The sequence below is a fragment of the Cibotium barometz genome, chromosome 14, assembly GCF_041138505.1.
Source record: "Cibotium barometz isolate CiBa-2024 chromosome 14, ASM4113850v1, whole genome shotgun sequence".
Taxonomy (NCBI): Eukaryota; Viridiplantae; Streptophyta; class Polypodiopsida; order Cyatheales; family Cibotiaceae; genus Cibotium; species Cibotium barometz.
The window spans coordinates 8,084,979-8,109,403 of record NC_141059.1 but is presented as its reverse complement, the minus strand read 5'-3'; the positions used below and the strand labels follow the sequence as shown (position 1 = coordinate 8,109,403).

The window sequence follows — 24,425 nt, the reverse complement described above, 5'->3', positions numbered from 1 at the left end:
AGCACTCCCCTTGGCTGTCCTGGCCCTTGGAATGCGGCAACCCTTCATGAATAATGAGATGGTAGAACTGAATTCAGGGCTCGGTTTATATACCCTGTTCTAGCTTTGGTCGGCCAGCTCTATTGGGGTCGGTTTGCTGTAATATTCTCACGACCAGCAGATTTAGCATTAAATGCTGCCTTTTTGGTCATCGTTTCACACTGAAATGGTTGGCCAGCCTGCACAACTGGCTAGGTTGCTGGGGGCCAGCCAAGCGAAAAGAGTGTGGGCTGCCACCGGCCCCGCCCCCCCTCTCCCGCACTGGGTTGACTGGCTGGGCAGGGCCCTGGGCCCTGTCGGCTGCCTGGCCAGGGCCCCTAGGGCTGGCCAACAGCCTGCCCAGCCCATGCTAGGGCTGGTGGGCACAGCATGGGGCCCTCCTGGCCCCTTGGGGTGGTTCTAGACCTTCCCCATGCCTAGTACAGGAGTACTAAGCCCTGTTCTGGGGCAGCCTTATAGGCTGTCCCCTTTTCCTACATGCATTTATAGATGTCTGGCACCCGGTCGCAAACCAGATACGCAGATCATCTGACACCATTCGAGAGGGAGACTCACAGTATGGACTGGCAGTGCTTCTTGTGCAGGACAATGCACACCTTGGACGCATAGAGTGGAACCTCGGCTGACTCGTCCCGGACTGGGCTCACACTCCAGGTCCTGCACCTTCTTGTTCAGATATGTCTATGTGGCATCCAAGTGCGGGATGCACGTGACAAGAGGTCTTCCGGTGGTCAATGTATACACATGGGAGGCTGCATATAGAGCTGAAACCAGAATTGAGGGAGGGGCTCGAGGATCAGGGGGAGTGGCAGTATTGTTTAGAGACCATCTCAGCCACATGGTAACAGTAGTGAAAAGGGATGAGGATCAGGGAGAGTGGCAGTACTGTTTAGAGCCTACCACTTGCAACTACGGCAAGATCAAGCAAGGGGAATCATCACGGCATGCCAAGCACATAGAAGGTCTCAACGGTTTACCCAGCACAAGAAGAGGGCTTTCTTGGCCAAGCGGGAGGAGTTTTGCAGATTGTTTCTAAGTGCAGATAGTTCCAAGGCATGTCAGATGCTGAAGGAGAAGAGGTCTCCTGCTCCCATCACAGACCCAGCTACATGGCATGCGTATGCACAAAGACGCTATGATGTCCCAGCCCAGTCCACGTTTGACACATCTCAGATAACCCGACCACCAGATCATCTCTCTTCTCTGTGGCCAATGTCACTAGGGCCATACACAAGCTTTAAAAACAGGAAGGCCAAGGACCATGATCTCCAAGCTGAGCACATTATACATGCATGTGACAACTTGGCACACTTCCTCTGTTCAACATTGCAATATGCCAAGGTCTTCCCTCATCTTGGGACACCAATGCTATATTCCGATCCACAAAGCTGGGGATGCATTCGACACCAGCTATCGCACCATCATCATTGGGCCAAATTCTTTGGTTCAGTCCTAGAGGCAGAAATCAGCAACCATGTAGACACAGGCACGAGCCAAGGGGAAGACTGGATTTAGGAGATCTTTCTCAACATTAGACCACATCTTCACTCTCAGAGCTACCATTGAGGAGGCCAAACATAGGGGCATGTGGATTGCTGTTTTGTGGACTTCCGCAAAGCATTTGACGGTGTACCATGGGCTCGCCTAAAAGACTCCAGGAGCTTGTAGTCCCAGCAGATACGATATGGGGGTTCCTCATATTATATAAGTCTGTCACAGGGAGAGTTAGGGCACCTGGAGGTATGACATATCAGATTAGGAGCACCATTGGGGTGAAGCAAGGCTGCCTGCTATCACCCACTCTCTTTGGCCTCTACATCGATGAGATTGAGAGCTTCATTGACAGGCTAGGAGGGGTTGGGTTGGATCTGCACTAGCTGATACATTAATACCTATCCTCCTCTATGCTGATGACATTGTCCTTATTTCAGATTCAAAGGAAGGGCTACGGAGGCATCTGGAGGGTTTGAGAGCCTTTTGTGATGAGCGAGACCTAAGGGTAAACCTAGGGAAAACCAAAGTCATGATATATAACCCCTCCAGGGCAGGAGCAAAAAGACGTACATTTACATATGGCGGAGGGGAGGTGGAGATAGTCTCATCATACATATAGTTAGGTATTACCTTCTCGGGACCGACCTTTACCACGAGGCCAGCAGCACAGACACACATGACACGAGGGCATGCAGCCTTGGCTAGGTTAGAGAGACAATGTTTCCAGGCACATTTCCAGGAACCCAGCTTTTTGATACTTTGGTCAGTGTCTTGTGGAATGCCCTTTTTTGGACCAGACGTAGGACAGAAAGACTGGCAAAGCTCGTAGAAGATACAGGTTTTGATGCTATCCAACATGATCCGAAGCAAGGCATCCATACCAGACGAAATTGTCAGGGAAAAGTTTGGGACTGTTCTTCTGGTAGTAGATGCTCTCTTCCAAACAGTGATATACCTACATCGGATATATACACTAGGCAGTGGTCACCTTCCCAGATTAGCCTTGGAGTCATCCCAGAGGTTGGAGTAGAGGTGTGACATGGTCATGTTATGCCCGGGCTAGGATCTGTTTTGCCTCACATTCCTTGAACATTGATGACTTGTCATCTTTTGATTACAGTCTTGATTCCCCTCTCCTACCTCTCTCCCACCACGGAGAGATCAATCGCGTCATCCGTACATACTTGATTAGAGTAGACACCCACACCAGATGGTTTAGTCCACAGGAGCTACCCCCTAAATCCCTCTTCTACAAAGAGCTCTTCCTCAAGCTTACACCAGATGGATTCATACAAAGGCCAAGCTACCTACAGAGACACATGTCACATGCTATGAGGATAGCCATTGGTTAAAGTTGGGTATCATCCCACAACTTGAGGATAGAGACAGGAAGATACAAGAGCATAGAGGAGCACCATGGGGGAGGTAGAGACAGAGGAGCAATACATATGCAGATGCCCAGTGTACTACGAGATACGAGGCAGATACCATGAGGAAAACTGCTGAGGCTTAATTAAGCAAGCAGCATGGTGTTCCTGTGTGATTGAAGACAGAATGTTGCTAGGCTGTTGCATACGTTAGTGACGTGTCTACCAGGACACGCCAAGGTTAACAAATTATTCAGAACCTCGATCAGAGATGTATTAACAAATATTTTGTCAGAAAATTAAAGTCAACAGCTGTCATGCATGCATGTGCGCAGCACTGTGTGGGGGCATGCACATGAATGCATGCGTGTGCACGTCTCAGTTTCTCTTTACTCCAAGAAGCTGCATGTGTCCGTTTCTCGTTAATCCAATAATTTATCTTACGTGAGAGATGAACGTTTTCAGCCCATTTTTTGCAAGCTAGCAATCAATCCAAGTAATTAACATGGGTTTTGATAATGGCACAGGAGCGCATTTGATCTGTACGAAGGAATGCAAGTACCTCGTGCCAAGGAAGTGTCTAAACTGTCTCAGGTAAAAGACGGGCGGAAAACAGATGAGTTCTATGAATGGCTCTATAACCCCAAAATGCCTTGGGCGAAATCCTGCTAGAATTTTATGCAAATGTTAGGAAAATTAAGAAATTGACATCATGATGATCTCGTGCGCACATGCATGATCAAGAAAGAATTTACATCGTGTAGTGACTTGCTCGTTTGTATCAACCAGTGGGCTGATTCGTGCTTGGCACATATATAATTTCCAGCTTTATATTTTCAAATTCCTAGAGTAATAGGAGTCTACCCCTCCTCTAACCTCCAAATTGCTTCCGGAATCTCAAAATTCTTGCCACATGGCAGCTTTGTGAAACTCTTCGTTTATATAATATAGAGATATAGAGATGGAGTGAGCATAATTCAAATAGGTTGCTCCTTTGTATTAATGAAGTGAGCATAATTCAAATAGGTTGCTCCTTTGTATTGATGAAGTGAGCATAATTCAAATAGGTTGCTCTTTTGTATTAATGGAGTGATCCTGTTTTTATTTATAAAAAGTACATGTTCCTCTGTAGCGAGTGCGGATTGAACCCATGACCTCCATCGGGACTGACCCCCTAACCATCTCCACTACACGAAGGGCACAAATAAGTTGTTATTATAGTATTATGTGATGTCCATGCCAAAAATAGTTGATTGGATGACCTCTAAGGCTAGAAACTATAGAAGTACAATAAAACAAGTAGGTAGTATCATGTGTCATCCTCTCCAACAGTATAGGCATAAGCATATAATCAACTAGCACATGCATTGCACCATGGTAGTCATACTTATCACTTAACCAATCAAGTCGAAATATTCTTCCTTTGATTTTTTCTTTTCCTTTAGCTTATGAAAGGGCATGCATGCATGCCAAACATGTTTGCGTACCATGCAACACTTTCTTTACACCGTGGATTTTTTATTTTCCATGTTCTTTGAGTTCTAGTCCATACATTGATCATATTTACTATCTTTCAGTCCTATAGGCTCTTTGGGTCTCTAGTGGAAGTTACAATCTTTCTTCCTTTCTCATTTCACACCTTGTGGCCATTGGCGGCTTTGAACTTGGCAAACCTTACCATGCATTGATCAATTTAGCACTTCTTGCAACAATTACCTTGTCTACGTCATTGACAGTGTTCTTAGTATTCCTAGGCCACCTCCCCAAGTACAACTTGATGCCATCCCCAACGAGCCTTGAACACTTTCCTTGGCCGCCTCCCCAAGTACCACTTGATACCATCCCCAAGGAGCCCTGAATACTCTTGATGTCACCGTATCAATCCATCTTCACCACTTGCATGCATACAGACATGCCCATGATAGGTGCATGGGTAGTCTCCATATTCAATTGTCAAAAGGGAGATGGTAAATTGTTAACTTGTCCAAAAGCATTGTCTAACCTATAGGTCTTGATGTACAACTAACCGCACAAAGCTTTTGGCCTTTGGGTTTAGGTCTATGTTCAAGAGAGATTGAAATTTTTTTAACCCATTGCATTATTGTAAATTAGACATCCCATTGTGATTTATGAGCCGCCACCATGGTTGCTTAACTGATACACCTACGACTAAATAACAATACGAGCACCTACTTGTCTTGATAAATGAAATCACCATGGGAGTATATAATCATCTTTACTTAAAAAGGAGAAAGCTCGACACCATCAACAAATCCTTGGACACTACCATAAGCTTGGCCAAAAGCAACTCTTTCTTTCTACAAGAATCAAACCAACTCTTGGGAAGCGATTACTGACATTAGAAAAATTTTGGACTCAACTTTGGACCCCTAAACATCTACGTACAGACAGAAATAGCATCCCTCTCAAAACTTGAATGAAAAAAGCACCTAAATAGTAAAATAAAGTAAATTGTGTCTTTCCTTTGCATTCTCATTTTGCTCAAGGAGGAATAGAGAGAGGATCGAGAAGATGGTGGAGGGATCAAGAGCAAGGAGGAATAAAAAGACGATAGATGTATACAACCTGCACATCGAGCTTGAACGTGAATATGAACCTCTCAGTAAGAAAAATAAACCCAATACTTTGTTTATAACTTTTAGATTAAGATGCAAGGGAAGAAAAGCATAGATTTATGGATTAATGGGAGGTTATATCCTAAAGACTCTTTTATAAACTCCACATCTCCATTTAGAAATATGACATCTCTGTTTAACTTTATTAGAGATGGCTATAATGGGCTCCTTAGTTATACATATCATTTGGATGCAAGAAGCAATATTCTTAAATGAGAAAGAGATTTGTTTGAGAAGGAGTACATTTATTTGAAGCAAATCATGGAGCAATAAGGAAATTATTTTAGGTCTTGGAAAACAAAGAGATGAATTAAGACTTAAGCAGAGCTCATTAGGACTCCATAGATGAGAAAAAACATTAGAAATATTGAATAAATGAAGCTAGGAGATGGTGGCATTAAAAAAAATACATGTTATCAAGTAAGCTCTTTTGTATTACTTACTTGATTGTTATTATTGTAATATTTTTATAAACATCATATTTATATTTTATCATTATTGCGTGTGTTCATGTATATTAGTTTTTGTGCATTTTAATTTGATATCAGATCATTATTGCACCTTGATAAAGAATCAAAATCAACGACATAATCTTTTGACGCACATTTTAGTCTTTGTTTGAATCGCCAATATGTAGAAGTAATGATAAAGGACAAGAAATATAAGGTTGCAGATAAGCAGATGGAGGACTTTATCAAAGAGAATCAACTCAATCCACATGACATCTAGGCAATACTTGATGAGGCGAGTATATCACACAAAGGATACTCAACCATTTATAAGACTTTGTAGGCAAAGATTAAGGGATCTAGTATAAAGAAATCATTATTGTCAAATCCTTCTTCAATAAAAGAAATGGGTAAACGAGTAAATGAAGAGGTATTGTAGGCATTGGGAATCCCATTTCATATTCAAGACACATAAGCTGCACCAACGGGAGATGTGGTCTACAATAGATGCAATAATAATTTTTTACGACTTAGAGGTCTTGCAATCATATGACATTCAATTGTTTGAAGTTAATCATGAAGAATGCGATGGTGTCCTTAAATTTGTCCTAAAGCTTGATGAATGTCGAATTGTGAAGGAGAGAAAGTTAGAAAAGGTTACCATCACACTGATGAACATGAGACTTGATCCATCTATAAAAAAATATGATCCTAGATGGTTTAGTGTTTAATCTAAAAACAAAATATTCTCTTTGGGATCCTTTTAGGTGATTTTTTAAAATATTTGTTTATGCAAAAGCATTAGCTATAACGAGTGCCGCATTCTTATGTTCTTTATGTGTTGCAGGTTGACTCAGAGATTTTTGATATTTTGTATTAGGTTTTTCATAGGATATATATACCTGAGATCATCATCGAGAAGAGAAATGAAAAAATCTTGGATGTGAACGGCATGGGACAATAAGGTGGAGTGGCATCGGACATGCGATCTTAAAACTCTGAAATGTATGTACAATGTGTCAAAGGGTGCCAATTCAACACGCCCCTGCTTATATTGCATGTGCAGTGCAAAAGGTGCTTGATAAGAGATATTGAAAGAAGGCACCGGATAAGCACGTGAAAGACCCAAACTTTAAGTCAGTTCTTGATATTCTATTATCGAGAGTCCACATTTATACAATGCATGCTCTCTCAAAAAATCATTGAAAAACTTTTCTTTTTAAACATATGTTTTGCATGGACTCTACGACCCAATACAACAAAGATTAAATCCATCAAAGTATTAGAGAAAGTTCTATTAGACATTGGTTTGCATGGTGGACATATGAAGATTGAAAAAGATGAAAAAAGGTCTAAGGATGGAAGGGATATATCCAAGAAACCTTCAATTGGGGGTGTTAAAGCAAGAAGGTTTCTATCTTCACCAACACCATATGATAACCCTCTTCATCGAAAAAGACGATTAGTACAGATCCTAAAATACAACCGATGGAACTGCGTAGACCATGCTGAAAATGGTCAAGAAATATCACGTAAGACCAACATGTGGAAATCTTTAGACACTATGTTTAAGTTCTGTGATTTGAAAGTGTGGACTAAAAAGGACTATGATATCTTTCAAACAACACTAGATGAATTCAAGAGATCAATGATTGTTGTATGAACAGATCAACACATCATCCACTATATGGTATTTGATTCATTGTGCATTGAACTAGTTCTAAAACTGTATGTTGAGCAATTAAGTAATGAAAGTATTGTTTTATTCTTTTACATCATATCATCTACAATCATACTTCTTGGTTTGCAAAGGATTATTGTAGCTTATCACTATGGTCTACCCAAGGAATGGAGAAAACACATTATCAAGTATGCTTCACGTATTTTAATCATACGAGACATGGTGGAGGAGTAGAGAAAGCTAACAATTGAGAGGAATTGCATCAATGGACATATAGGAAGCTTGTAAAGAGAGCCAAAAAGGAGTAGTTTAAAGCATCCAAAATTAATCACGTAGTGAAACTTTTAAATAGAGAGCCTTGTCCTCTTTGAAGATGGCTCGGCATTATTGTGCAATTATAAAACTGGCAAAACTCTCGGTATTTTAATATGAGAATCTCCCTTTTGCCATATTCACTTAGCATGTTAGGATCCTGATTCCACATATTAATCCATATGTGGTATAGGCTAAATAATATTTACTCCTTAGAGCATACACTTCGGGGCCCTGTCCAAAGATTCACACCGCTAACTGCTTCTCCAGAAGCACGACTTTGTTTGCATTCCATCTGATGGGGTATCCCCCAAGATATCTAGATAATGTCTTTATTACAAACAATGGGAATTCAGCTTTATTCTCTCTCTTTTTGTGGGATATGGTGAATTGTGAAAATTTCAATTGGTTGTAACCAGACCTTCTGATTCTTGTCATTAACAAGTAAATGTTATTGTAACCAGACCTTCTGATTCTTGTCATTAACAAGTAAATCATTTGTCCATATGTTGATTATTCAGTTGGTTAATGTACTCTCCCAGTGCTAGTCCTTCCACTTGTTTTCTTGATGCGCGATCGATTATTGAGTTGGCGTCCTGGACGGATGAAGACTCCCCTTCCATTCCCATTTGTGAAATATTGAGCTTTTGATGAATAGCTTGAAATTCCTCTTCAGTGGGAAGGTTGGCTTCAGAGTGAATTGCAGCCTTGTATATCATTGCTAATGTCTTAGCAGGAGTACAAAACTCAATGTCCTTGATATTTGAATCCAGTAGAAGATATTTATCCACATCTGGGTCGATGAAATCATCATCTTATTCAAGTCCTCCCTAATGTCAAACAAAGCTTGAATATCTATTAATAGGACATATTGATTGCCACCTATTGGATATGTGGGGAGGACTGAGGTCAGAATGTGCTCTATTTCCTTTATCACACAGGGGGGTTCTCGTCAGCTATAACCACTTGGGTGTCTTCTTTTCTAAGGGCATCAATATTAAGCTGCTCACATTGACGTTCCTCTCCTCAACCATGTTTATCTCCTTCGTAATTTCATGAACCTCATCTTCTCGCAATATCTTGAACCTCATCTTTTGCTCTTTAAGGTTCCTCTACTCTCTTGTCGCCTCCTTCTATTGAAACTTGCTCATCCTCAAGCAGCACATGCAAATAGCAAATAAATATGTGGTGATAGTTAACAAAACATTTGTGCTTGTGTACTGGGGACTTATTGTATGTCTTCTTCTTATCCTCTGGTGCCTTTGAAATATCCATGTTTACCTCTCATCTTAAGGTTATCGAAGAACAAAGATTGTATATGGTACACGTATTTGTTAAATAGTGTTTAACATGTGTGGAAGCGCCATTATGTGTGTTGGAGTTTCCTTGATTGTGAATTCAGTACAATGCGATGTGGGGGATTGAATGTGTTGGATGTCTTCCTATCGCGTTGTAGTGATTTTAAACCAAAATGTTTTCCTAGTTATTCATTTGAGAAGATTGATCAGCCATCCATTTGATTTTGTTATAGATGGCACTGACAAAGAAGACCGTGAGGGCCACGTCATTGAAAGATCCTAAAATAGCTCAAAAAGCTATATCGAGTAAAAACATATCCAACCTTCGGTGAATGATAACTTGGAGGTATGAGCAGCATAGGTTTGTTGTATTGGAATTGCAAAAGGTGCAGAGGCACATGCAGAGTGCAATTCTAAAGCTCCCATTCTAGCGACTGGTTAGAGATCCATTTGTGAAAGGAACCATATTGGTATGTGTTGGCACGGTTAAGCATTGGGTTGCTTGCAGGAGGCTACTGAGGGTTCGCTTCTAGGATAGCTACGTTCTAGCTACCCATGCACACAAAGTGATAGTGATGCCGAAGGACATGTAATCCATAATACGACTATTGCTTAGGCTCAGGTATGACAAGATGCTAGAGCCGGTTCAACTCATTGACACAAAGATGAAAGCTATCTTGGAAATCTCTCCCCTAAGAGAAAGAGTTATTGTCACTGAAGAGACATAGGTCACTCATTCCCATGATACACGGCTCAACACACAAAGGACCTAGAATCAAGCCAAAAATAGAAAGAGTATTGAAAGGGTGAGGAAGGAAGATGCATGTCTAGGTATTTGGGCCTCCTTTCTTGTTGTGAAGCTTTCGATGCAAAACACTCCTCAATACTTCCCTTTTGACATGGAGGAGATTCAGATCCTACCCAAACTACACAAGGAGGTTAACGAAAGAGTTATGCAAGCTTTGTTAAGGTTTGCTATGTCCATGTGATTGACTTTAATTTAAATTGTTATGCTTTCTCAAAGTAATACAATTTAAATTATCTATGCAACCTGGTTCTATCAAATCTCCCATGGGAGGCTCAATACATAGTATATGTTTTGGATTTTATTTTATCTATGGTTTTGGTTTCAGAGGAGACTTCCTACATGGATTCATGTACATGGTTTAGGCATGTAATTTTGGACCAAGCCTATATTTTTTTAATGGCCTACCATGGTAAGTGTCATGTGATCTAAATTGTACTTTTGGTATTCTAACATAGATACTAGATGTTACACTTAATATTGTTTATTGGCTTTTATAGTGCACACTAGAGTTTGATTGCTATAGATACTGAGTTGAAGCGATGTTTTCTTTCTGATTCAGCTATAAGATTTCATGGCAACGTGAGGCAATAAGTCCACACACGACCATTTTTTATATAACCGAGAAAGTGAATGAGAGAGAGAGAGAGAGAGAGAGAGAGAGAGAGAGAGAGAGAGAGAGAGAGAGAGAGAGTCATAGTGTTGACAATTGAAAAATGGTATGCAGATCTATTAGCTTCTAGTATTGAGCCCATCACCCAGGAGGAGTTTTTAGAGGCAACATAGATCATTAGATACAGAGTCCCGTAGAAATAGGATGGCTTTAGCTATGGTTGGAGTGTGTGAAGCAGCAACAGTTTCACTAGAAGATACTGTTGTGTTACAGGTTACAAAAATTATCTGTTTGTAGGTTTCTGATTGTTGTAGGAAAACATGTCTGACGGACTCAATCATATTTTTAGTGAGAAGTTGGACAAGAACAACTTCCATGCTTGGAAGTTTAGAATGACCAATTTCCTTATGGTGGGTAAAAGGTTTTGGGCCTGTGTCGAAGGAGACAATGAGGAGCCTCCAAAGTTGTCCAAAGAGAATGCCACTCCAGCAGATATAAAAGCATTCAAGGAACTCTCCAGGAGTAGTTGCATGGAAAAACTTGGTGCAGATGTTCCAAACCAATACAAAGCCAAGGAAACTATATCTAAAACAAGATCTGCATACTGTGGAAAACAAAAGCATGTATATGAGTATACTTTAAAGATCAAGGGCATTGTTGAATCCCTTGTGTCTATCAATGTATCGGTGTGGAAGATGATGATTTAGTGAGTGTCTATTTAAATGGGCTTGGCAAAGAGTACAAGCCATTTAAGACCTCCATTGCAATCAAAGAAAATATTCCCAACTTTCAGTACTTGGTATCTATGCTGATCATAGAATAAAAGTCTCTAGGTGAGGACTCTTCTTCACAAAGCAAGAACACATCGGAACATACCTTCTACTCTAATTCAGGTAGAGGCAGCGATAGAGGTCATGGTAGAGGCCAAGGTGGTGGGTGACCAACAAGAAAGCCATAATTTTGGACAACAGTTCAATGATTTGCAGCTAGCATAGCAACCATACACAGGTGGAAGAGGCCAGTCTAGAGACAGAAGGAGCCAAAGAGGCCAAGCTTGTTGTGGCAAACGACATCAAAGTGCAAATAGCATAGAGTGCTATTATTGTGGCAAACCAGGCCACATGGCAAAGGACTCCTATAAAAAACAAAATGATATTAAAAAACAGAATGACATTAAAAGTGAAAAGTTGCAGCAAGGCAACTATGCATCATCTAGTAAACAAGGTGGTGATGACAGAAGTGAGCAGCTATTTGTGATGTAGCACATGCTCAATTTCACAACAAGAGGTGTCAAGATCTCAAGAAGTGAGCAGCTATTTGTGATGTAGCACATACTCAATTTCACAACAAGAGGTGGTGATGACAGAAGTGAGCAGCTATTTGTGATGTAGCACATGCTCAATTTCACAACAAGAGTTGTCAAGAGGTGTCAAGATCTCAAGATATATGGTATGTGGATTCTAGTGTCTCTAACCACATGATCAATCTACGGTTGAGTGGCTTAGAGACATGTAGAAAATGTAAAAACTAGGTTATGTTGGTAAAGTGCCATTATCTATGTAAGATGGTAAAATGAAATACTTGGTAGATGTACTTCATGTTCTAAATATTACAAAGAACCTAGTTTCTGTTAGACAAATGGTTAAGTAGGGTCTGCAAGTGAGGTTTAATCCTCAAGGATGTTTTATGGAAGACTTCAAAAAAATCAGTCACTTGGTTACAAAAGGTAATAGAAATGGCAGGATGTTTACTTTGGATGTGAGCATGCCTAAGGTAAAGGAAGCCATTTTTGCACATAGATCTCCATGCCATATTCTCAAACCCACAAGGCAAGCTAGCAGCCTCCTCCCTACTCACCAAAGTTTTATACCATGCAGTAGGTTGGGAAGAGTTACCCAAGCCCATCCATTTACATGGAGACATCACTATCCCTCACCCCATCCCTGAGCTCCAGCCTTCCTCCACCACTCAACCATCCAAGCGCCAACACTTCGACACTTAGTAGGAAGAGGCACGCCACAATGCTATCAAATACGAGAAGCTTTGCAAGACCTCACACTTCATGGAGGAGACCCTACTCCACTCCCTCCACACCACACCCTCTAAGTGCCTAGCCCCTCCCCTCACCCTCACCAGCTCTCCCTGACGAAGGCCCATGTGCCTCACGCTCTTTGTCTCAATGCCATACCATGGATGCATTTTGTTGGGTGTAGGTTGGATGATTCCGCTCCAAACAGGCCTTTTTTTAGGGTATTTTCTCCTCCTAGAGCGATCTCCCAAATTTTGTGGCAGACTTCTCCAATCTCACCAAAGAGCTTCTTACTTCCATGACAGATTATATGCAACACCAACACGAGCATGTCACCCCCTCATAGTCGGCCATGCTCCTGGCCAAGGCATATCTTATCCAAAGGCAACAAGACCTCTAGGCCCCTCTACACGCCAATGCCCAATTTTGCAAGCCTCACTTGTGGACTCGGAGTGAAACCTTGCCGAAGCCTTGCATGCTCTCAACCATCAAGCGTAGCTCCATACAACCCAAAAAGAATCCAAGTCAACCCACGACAACTTCTACCTTACCCGGTGGGAAGCACAAGAGATGCGCTGCATCACCCAAGACAACCACCGCAACCAATTCCAAACATCCTTTGAGACCTACAAACACGTCACAAAGAAGACCCTAAAGCAAAATGATGCGTAGTTATGGGCCGCGAACACGCTAGTCAAGCACAAATCTAATAGCTCTAAGACATGTATCCATCAAAATAGAATGAAAGGTCGACATCTTGATGGATGCTGCCCATCGAGCTACCTGCCCTCTCCTATCCACCCCAAAACCTCGCCCACATCCTCGAACTCAGCTTTTCCAGGCCCTCCAACTAAACCTCCTCCAACACAATATCTTTCTAGATGAGACCATCACCGTCCTACCTCATCACTCCCCCTCCCCCCTCCATTTACCTGTCACCCTCCTCCTCTAGAGATAAATCTCTTTTGACAACCCCACAATTCTCTTCACCCTCCCCATCCATCCTCTCACTACCAACCTCTCTAATTGGGCCCATCTCCTGAACTACGGACAAGCCATATATGCCAACACCTCCATTGAGCTCATGGTACCCCCTAGCCTCTTTATGTACCCATACTCTTCCTCCACATCCCCACCCGAAACCCCAACCCTCTGCTCTCCCAACCCCCATTCCCTTGGAAGAAGACAAACTTCTTGCCCAGCCCCCACAGGAAAGGATGAGGTGGATCCTCCCCTTAATCTCCTCAACTAGCACGACCCTCGTGATCACATGCAATTCAAATAGGTTATCTGAATCCTACTTGGTCCACTGACTCCAACAAGCACCATTGACGACGGTCACTGACTGCATGGACATTCATGTCCTTGGACTCTACATTGATGCCAAGCAAGATGCCTGGAACAGACAACACCTACACCGACAACGTGGGGGCTACATACGACCCAACCCAAATGCTTGGCCTATCATGTTTGATCTCATGGGTGAACAGCCTGCCAGCAGCATCCCTTACTCTTAAAGCCTCACATCTGGGCCGAGTACCGAAGTGTCAGTTTAACTTCCCTTCGTTCAATCCCCCCACTTCCAATGGTACATACACTGAAGAAAGCACGCTCGCCTTGATGCACGCATTCAACACAAAGTATGAGCAGGTGCTGGACCCCGCCATCATTTCCACCATCCGCTTCTTCAAGTTGATCATCACCCTCTTGGTCAAATTCTCTACTTGGCACCACTATGAGACAAAGGATCCTACGGCCTCACCTTCAACATTAACAAAGACTCCACACTCAAGCAACTATTTGACTACTACGAGCTCATCCAGTGGATGCCTACTTGGCACCTCCAGACCTTTGAAGACATGATGGAGATAGCCTTGTGTGACAAGCTACAAAGCTTTCCATCCTTTCCCCCCAATACCCTAAAGAGTAGTACGATTTTGTTCGCACACCTACTCCCTCTACTACCACCCCACTGAGCTTTCTTGCCAGTTCTGAGGATGAATGTGAATTAGGGAGAGGAGTATGCTACACCCACAACGATTAACATCACTCAAAGCATGCTTACACTCCATGTAATTTATTTTTATGGACCTGAATTAGGGAGGGGGTATGTTACCCACAACTCTCAACATCACTCAAAGCATGGTTACACTTCATGTCATTTATTTTTATGCAAAACCACGCTAATAAGCGCTTGGGATTATTGAGCTTTGGACATGTGAAATGCTGGCCATAAGCTACAAAAAATCCTAGATGCACATAGAGCCAGAGAACGAGTTTTGGGCCCCCAATTGTTAATGGGAGGCCATTGTAAAAAAGGAGCTCATGTATATAAGTGACTTAAGAAATATGAAAAGGATGTACAATCCCATTATCACAATTGAGTCTTATTCTTCTTCTCTCTTGCTCTCTTGTGGCTATGGCGGTGAGCTTGTGTGTTGATGCATGCTTGCTTACTTAATTGTGAGTATGTGCTTGTAGGTGATGCTTCCTTATTCCCCTCTTCTTTTTCTTCTTCTTTGTCTCTCTCTCTCTCTCTCTCTCTCTCTCTCTCTCTCTCTCTCTCTCCCTTTACACACATGGCATTGAGATAAGAGTTGAGCTCTCCATAGCTCCTTCTCTTATTTCTTCCTACCTAGCTTAAGGAAAGTTCCACTTGGGTGACATAAGTGGTGGTGGAGTGAGCGCCCCTAGTGGTTTCACATCGAGAAGTTAACCCTATTAGGGTTGTCTAAGTGCATTTTTTCAAATGAACCCTTGTATCTTCTCTTCTTCCTCTCTCATGCAAGGAGAATTCTCATTTAGGTGAACAACTTGGCAAATGAGGACAACCTACATGTGCTTGATGATTATGTGTTTGAGTGCAATGATAATAGGGTATGCCAATCACTCTATCCTTGAAAATTCCTAGATTTAAGAATTAAGCCTTAATCACTATTACTTACATACATTACTTTGAAATATGCATATAGGTACCGTGAAGAAATGAAAGGACCATTTCATGTAAAGACATTACCATGAAGCAAGCTTTCTTGGTGCTATCAACTATATCATAGAGATCGTCGTTATAACATGGAGATACATAAATGCCTTGTTAACATCAATCATGATAAAGTTTTGTACATATCGAGAGCAGTTAATACAAAGATCAATGCCTTCTTACACTGTCCAATATATTGAATTTACACATTGCATTAGAAATTTGTTCTAAGCATGTGAATTCTAAGTAAATAGGCTAATGCAAAATGTTGTTGGGGATGGGAAGCTTTCTCTTGCTGTTGGGGAGAGGAAGCTTGCTCTTCCTGTCGGGGAAGGGAAGCTTGTTGTTTCTCTTGTTATTCACGAGTAGGCGGGTGATGCTTGCTCCTGTTGAAGAGGATGGTGAATCTTCAAGGTGGATCCACTCTCTATCGATTGGCGTTTGCGGATACTATTGTGGTAGTGCCCTTGGTCGTGACTATTATGGAGGGGCCCACAAATGCATAAGGCACATCAGGAAATAGGCTAATGTAAAATGTTGTTGGGGAGGGGAAGCTTTCTCTTATTGTTGGGCCGAGGAAGCTTGCTCTTCCTGTCGGGGAAGGGAAGCTTGTTGTTTCTCTTGTTGTTCACGAGCAGGTGGGTGCTTGCTCCTGTTGAAGAGGATGGTGAATCTTCAAGGTGGATCCACTCTCTATCGATTGGCATTTGCGGATACTATTGTGGCAGTGCCCTTGGTCGTGACTATTATAGAGGGGCCCACAAATGCATAAGGCACATCAGGCTACCATTGCTCAATATTATTGATTAGATTTTCAACTATTGTGGCCCTGAATGGTCGTATATCCAAATCCGTATATTTTACTAATCATGGATCCTACTCGAACAAAAAATTACATATATGCTATCAATGAATGTACAAGAAAACTAAGATGTCATTAAACGAAGAAGTGACACACACACACACACACACACACACACAAGAGAGTGCAAGACCCAAGAGAGAGATGGATGGTTGAATTTTCTTCTATCTTCTTCTCTTCTCTACAACCATATAACTAAAAGAAAAGAGTACATACATAAAAGGAAAGTTCTCTCCTACAACAACATACAATGGTCGGTCGATAGTGTGAACGTGATTATATGAGCTGGCACTATAACTATACCATAACTCTAATACTCCAAAGTGGCTATCACACAACCTATCATCCCCACTATATCAACCATAATCTCACTAACCATGCTAGTGGCATAAGTGCAGAAGCTATCACCCAGACAAGTCATCAATGTCCATCGTAGCACTAGTTGAGCTCAATATCTCAACAATGGAAGGACTGGAGGTGGCAAGGGTACTTCGAGTACCTTGAGGATTCCTTGATGGGCCACTTTACGGCTAGGTTGAGGTGCATTGAGTTGTGCTGTGCTAGCAAATCTAGCGGGTGGTTACCTTGGATTAGGCGGTAAGGATCTGTAGTCTTGAGAAGCTCTTTGGTGGTAGCAGTTTGATGTTTCGTGATTGCCCCATCTCTGGCAGCACATTAGAGAGTTGGTTTGAGACTCAAATGTGGACACTCCGAGTGTGGTTTTCTTGGCGAATTGGGCACCACACTAATTCTCTCTTGGGATAAAGATGAGGTTGGCCAAGTTGGTCATGGCCCGTAACCTATTCTCCATTGTCGGGTTATTTGTTGCACCAATGTAGCTGCTACCTTCTCTACCTATTGTCTTGAAAAGGATTCATTTCCTTTCCCTTCGATTTTTATACTTGTGGTTTTGAAGGAAGCTTCATAAGTGTCCTTGTGTAATTATTAGAAACGAGTTTCCTTGAAGTTGTCTTCAAAATCCATGGTGCTTTTGCAACATTGCTCAAAGGAGGTGTGTGTCCACCAAGAGCATATAGGAAATTGTGCAGGGCTACATCTTCAAGTCCCTCTAGGAATCAGCTGATCAGTCTTTTGCCAGAGAACTTATCTTTATCATTACAATAAGAGTGAAGATATCTTAATATCTTACCTAGTTGATATAGTCTCAGATGGATTCTCCATCTTTTTGCTTCACATTATACAACTATTCAACCGGACTCCATCAAGTTCCCTATCTTGAATATCTTACTTTGAAAGCCTCTTTCAAGGCATCAAAGGTAGCATTGTCTTCTACTTCTGCGATGGGAACCTTTATCCTTGAGCTTGAAGAAGACAAGTTGGAATCCATCGAGAGGTAACCTATGGTTTAAATTGAGTATTGTTGCATGGGTTTTTTGATAGTGGGTTGGCAATTGAGAACTAGTTGAGAGGCTCTAGGGACCCACTTAAGGGTAGGTTGTGGCTTTCTTTGCTGATGCCCTACTAGTAGTGGTTGGTTCAGAGATGTAGATGTGGAGCTTGAAGATGAAGAACTTTGTGGTGGTGAAGTGGATGTCTATGGGGAGGGAATGGCATTGGATCATGTCGATGTTGAGGATTTGTTATTGCGACATTCAAATGCTTGTTGTTGGTCCAAAGCATTTGGTGTGGAGGCAATGTTTGTGGAGTGTAAAAGTGTATTGAGACACTCCTTGTGGCCCAGCTGATTCCACATTGAGCCGCTACCATCCAGGTTCGTCCAAGAATGACATGTTCTTTTAAAGTTCCTACGGGCATGACCAAAAAACTACCTGCCAAATGGCCACTATCATCATAGATAATAGTTCTAAGTAAATTGAGTACTTTGGTATTTTTGGCACTTATACCCTTTATTCTCATGTTTGACTTTTCAAGTTGAGATTTACCCAACTGATTCTATGCAACAAAGGAGAGTAGATTGTGACTAGCACCTGTGTCAAGTATAGCATTATAGAACACTTTACCATAGAGGCTAGGCAATTCAATGGGTGTTCTAAGAGCTATGACGTGATCCTCCATGTTGTCGATTACCTCTCTACTATAAGCTTGTGTAGTAGGTCCAAGGTTTGCCTCTTGACATTGTTGAGGTTTTGCCCGTCTTTCCCTTGCCTCCTATTGGTCTTGGATCTTCTTTTGAGCGGCCCTTTCCATGGCAAATTTCTTGTCATGAGAAGTACGTGTGGATTCTTTAGTTAGGGGTCCATAATATTTTTTAAACTTACTACCATTAAGGAAACCCATAGTTTCAACTCCGTTAAGAGTCTCAACATGCATAGTACCTTGTGGAGTAACTTCACAAACACTAAATGGTCCTTTTTTAGTATATTTGAGCTTTTTCTTTTCACTATGGACCCCATTCATAAGTACAAGATCTCCTACCTTGATCTCCTTGTCCTTGAGATTTTGGTCAAACCACTTCTTTCTTCGGTCCTTTTCTGTCATCATGTTTTTCACTGCAATTTGTCTTTCCTTTGTAAGTTATTTTAAAACAAACAATTGGTCAGCCAATTCATTACCGTCAAGCTTTTCATTTACAGCTACTCTTAAGCTAGGGATCATGAACTCCCAAGGCATTACTGCCGCTGCAAGTCCATACACCATCTTAAATGGTGTGCAACCAATTGTAACCTTGTATGATGTGCGATAGGCCCATAACATTGATGTAAGCTTAGGGCCAGTTAGTGCATCAAGCCTTAATATTCTTTGTCAATATCAAAATAAGAATCTTGTTAATGCTCTCTACTTTGCCATTTTCCTATGGGTAATATGTCATTGACTTACAGTGTGAAATTATGAATGTGTTGATGAAATGCTTACCTTGATCACTCACTAGCTCAAATCGACATTCAAAGAGGGTAATGATTTTCTCATAGAGCAACTTAGCAGTCACCATGGCATTCGCTTTTCATGAAGCTCTTACTTTAGCCCATTTGGTTACATAGTCTGTGGCAACAAATGATGAAGCGTGCTTGTGTGTCACGTGCAATAGGACTAATAGGGCCAATAAAATCTATGCCCCATTTTTCAAAAGGCTAGTTGATTTTGATAGGATGAAATGGCATCAATCCTTCTTCTATGGCTTGGCACAACATTGACACTCATCACAACCTTTTACAAATAGTACACAATCCTTAAAAAGCGTTGGCTACCAGTTGTACCCCAAGTGGAGTATTTTCCTAGCTATGATTTCTGTCACAAAATGTCCACCTGCTACCCCATGGTGTGCTTGTTCTATGATCATGAGATATTCATCCTCCCGTGATGGGAAGCATCTAAGAATACCATCCTCACCTCTTCTATAAAGAGTTTCGATAATAAGTTGGTAAGGCACACCCTCTTTTTAGCAACTTTCTTGCTAAATCTTTCCTTATTTCTTATTCTTATGGAAAATCGTTAGCTAAAAAGTCAACAATTTTCTTACTCCACTCTGAAATAGCCTCAGTCTTGAATATTGTAGCATCTGATAACTCATCATGAACTCCGATTCATGCTTCACCATTAGGTACATGTGATAGATGATCTGTCATGACATGTTTTTTTCCAAGTCTCACAACTACAGTGAAATCAAATTCGAGAAGAATCAATAACCACCTTGTGATTCTTCCTGTGGAGTATGGTTTGTTAACAAGGTAAAAGAGGACTTGATGAACATAAAAAATAAATTTATTAGCAAGAAGGTAATGCTTAAATTTCTTAATAGAATATACCATTCCTAAACCCTCACGTTCTGTGGTGGTATAATTAGTTTTAGCCTCATTTAATTCACGGCTTGCGAAACTAATAGAGTAGTCCAATTTATAATCACCTGGCTAGGCTAGGATGCATCCAATTGCAAAGTTAGAAGCATCAATATGCACATGGAAGACAACATCCTATTTTGGAACTCGTAGTATGGGAGCACTAGCCAGAACTTGCTTCAACATCCTAGTTTGGAACTCGTAGTATGGGAGCACTAGCCAGAACTTGCTTCAACATGTCATAGGCTTGTTGGCATTCTTTTGTTGGAAGATGCAAGTTAGGTGATTGGTTGGTTTCTGATGGGATACTCAGAGACTTGGTGTAGTCCTTGACAATGATAGCATTAAAGAGGTATTCTCTTGACAGTAGAGTTATTCATGTCTCAACCTTATCCTACTACGGCTAGCTGCGATATTGGTTTGACCCTGCCTCTTGCATCGCCTACATAGTAGTCCGGATAAAGCTTTGTGGAGTCCTTAGTGACATGTGAGGAACTATCCAAGTTAACCGCATATTTTGGACACTCAAAAGATTCCTCGAAGCCTATTTGATTCAATGGTGTGGTCCTCAAGTAGGTAGGTTGAGATCCCTAGAATGGTGGAGGTAACGACACATTTTATGCATTGTAAATCCCCCTTGCAATAGGTTGTGCCGTGCGCTCAACATTGGGTTGAGGTATTACAATAGGCATTATGGATTGTGGCTATGATGGAGCTGGTAAAGCTAATTGCTAATTAGCAAGGGTTTTCAAATACGTGCAGCACTGTGAAGCCTCATTACAATATCCACAAAAGGTACAATTTCCATTATAGCATGCCCTTAGGACTGGACACTCATTAGTCGGATGCCCTTGTTGGTAGCTGAGCACCATTGAAGCTCTCTACTTGGATACATATGTACATTTTCTGGAGATTTATAGGCCTTCATTCCCTCTTGGAATGCTTTCATGAAATTTGTGAAATTCATCTCCGCTAAAGTGTTACCTCTAGCAAGCTGTTTAGCTATAGAAGTGCTATGTCATGTGACTCTGGAAGCAATAGATTTAGAATCCAAGCCCATGGGATGAATCTATCAATCAGTTTATTATTTAAATAGTGTTCATACAAAAGGCAACGAGAGTTCAAATTCTTGAGATGGCTAATGAAAACTCTAATCAACTTATCTTCTTCTCTCTTGGCCTTGTGTAGCTATGAAGCTACAACCCATGTAGTGATCCCTTCAATAACTAAGCCATTATAGATCACTTTATGTTTAAGCCCATGGGATGAATCTATCAATCAGTTTATTATTTAAATAGTGTTCATACGAAAGGCAACGAGAGTTCAAATTCTTGAGATGGCTAATGAAAACTCTAATCGACTTATCTTCTTCTCTCTTGGCCTTGTGTAGCTATGAAGCTACAACCCATAAGACTCCTTCACGCATAAATTTCTTCAAGGACAATCTCCTAAGAGCGGTGAAGTTCAAGCGTTTCTCGACCTTCAGAGTTCTATACCAATCCCCAACCTTACTGTCTAATGTTAGAATAAAGGCATTGGTCTTAGAAACCTCATTTCATTCTCCTAGTGCCTCACACACTTGATCAAATACCTCTAAATGGCTCCTAGGATCACCATCTCTAGTGAATTTATAAGTTAGCTTGGCTATCTGAGCAACCTTTCCATGGCTATGTCAACCACCATCTCTCACAACACACTCTATGCTCTTCGCTACTACTCTTCCAGGGCCTGTGCAAAAGCAATTGGGTTTAGGGTAGAGCCGGTGCTGGCATAACAGGAGCAATGATAGGAATAGGTGTAGGTGCAAAATGTGGCACTGCATGAGGATATATTGGTCTCAACCCTGGTGGGGGTAGATGTGCTACATAAGGTATGTGTCCTATTGGCGCCCCAATAGGTGCTTTAGTCATGTGGGAAGTAAGTGCAGTTGGTCTCGCAATAGGAGTTGGTAGCACACTCACGATTTATAGGTGGACTAGAATGAGATGTGACCCCTCTAGGAATGGCAAAACTAGATATGCCAGGCATAGGGGGTCCATGTTTGAAATGTTGGTGGCTACCATTGTAACCGTGTGCATGTGGCTGAAAGGTAATAATGTGTTAGTCATAGGTTCCATAAGTTGGTGGTGTGGTGCTTACCACCACTGGCTGAGGTAGTGTACTAGCAGTGTCTTGGGTGGGGACAACTCTAGGATCTAAGAAGGTGAAGATCATGCTAGTATGCTCTTGAGTCCTTGCATAGCCTTGTGGGTTAGAAGATGTGGGTTAGTCCATGGTATAGCCGCGTGATACTACAAAAGTAGGATCCACTGGGCTCACAGGAGGTGTTACCATTTCTCTCATTATGGGCATTCTTGCTTTGGATGTCCCAACTTATGTAATAGGTCCTTGGATCCTTTCATATTCAATGATCCTATATAGATATGCAATCGCATATGCCCTACAATCGTTCCTTCTATGTTGTGGTCCCAGATATTGATTGGACAATCCCTTTCCAACTAACACTATAAGCTTGGCCTATTCCAAAATCCACAACAATCTCTGTTGATGCATCATACTCCCATTATATATGAGAAGAAGTTGATCTAAGATTTACAAGCCTAGCTCTTTTCCTTGACGTAGATGCAATTTTATTTCTTGGGACTCGTTTTGGGCATATTGAGCTATTTGGGCTGCTAACGTTGCTGTGCCACTTGCAAAGGCTCTTCTTTCTTTGCTATAGCAGCTTGGATTTAGTACCTCTACTGCTTGAACTTCTTCTAATGTTCTACTATCAAGCATAAGCACTTGTGCAGGGGGTGGTTCGATCATCATAGTTGCAGGTGAAAAATAGGAATTGTATGCTTGTAACGATGACACTATCTCAGGTATCTCTTTGGAGTTTACCTCAACTCCCATGTGATCCGTATGTAGTAAGATTTGGTTTAGAGGTAGCAGTTTGATGCCACACTTCTGAGGTAGCTAGCTATGCAATCAAAACGACAAGTAGTTGGCCTAACTGGTGAGGGTTGGTTAAGGTTCTCACTTCTTAGGACTAGGGATCCTTCCATTCACTCGAGATTAGACAAAGGGACTAGTGAGGCTTGGTTAACGTTCTCACTTCTTGGGACAAGGGATCCTTCCATTGACTTGAAATCAGACAAAGTATCATTGGTCTCTATTGCAAGTCTTTGTATAACGTTAAATTGGGTTCCGATCGAAGGTCATAGGCCTAGTGTAAGTTGGTTACGCAACTAGCTCTATTGACGCACTATCGCCTAAATAGACCTCTAATACACGTCCAAATTGTAGGTGCACGTGAGTATGCGGTGTTTGAAGGTCCTACGGGTGCCTCGGACAAGTTTGAGATTTTTTTGTTTTTTTAATTTTGTTATTTTTAATTTTTAAAAAATTTTAGATTTTTTTATTTTTTTGAAAAAATGTTTGGATTTTCTAAAACGTGTCTTTGGTGTTTCTTAACCCATCTGGCACAAAGAATAATGTTTTTTTTTGGGTTAGTCATGTGCTACAAGCACTAGCTCCCATAGTTAAGGAAGCTCCCTATGGAAAAATGCATTTTTTTTGGGGTGTCACATAGTTGCATCAACACGATTGCAATGGCCTAAAACATATATTAGGCAAACTTGCACTTTTCAAAACGATCGCAAACGGCCTAAAACATATATTAGATAAAATTGTGCGTGTACTTATATATATATATATATATATATTTGCTCGCCAACCTTTTTCCTTTTACCTTTTAATTTAACTTTTAAATTTTTACTTTTTTACTTTTTTATTTTTTTGCTTTTACGGTTTTGATTTTTGATTTTATCGAAAAGGGCTATTTTCAAAATCTTTGATTTGTAGACCTACCAAAAAGCTTGCATGCATTGAATGCGGCCAACCACTCAAAACTTACCCAAAAATGGGTAGTGATAGTCTTTTAGACTTTTTGGCTAGAGGCCTAAAATCTTGCACACATTAAATGCGGCCAGCCCCAATAGTCTAACACCTACTAGTGGCCCAAATTATAAGGGAATTAAGCTAACTTAATCTACACTAATTACACTAATGCAAAAATACAAAACACACAATTTGATCTGCCTTGCAAATCCTACCCCAA

At 41.3% G+C, this 24,425-nt stretch overlaps 1 protein-coding gene across 1 annotated transcript in view; it reads left to right on the top strand.

Moving 5' to 3' along the window:
- The window catches only part of LOC147631619 (uncharacterized), a 115,857-nt gene extending 111,978 nt beyond the window's left edge, over positions 1 to 3,879 (top strand). Inside the window, exon 9 of the mRNA XM_086808154.1 lies at positions 3,428 to 3,879. Coding sequence (XP_086664280.1) covers positions 3,428 to 3,572 — 145 coding nt within the window. The 3' untranslated portion in view covers positions 3,573 to 3,879. The remainder of the gene's footprint in view (positions 1 to 3,427) is intronic.
- Positions 3,880 to 24,425: the final 20,546 nt, after the last annotated feature.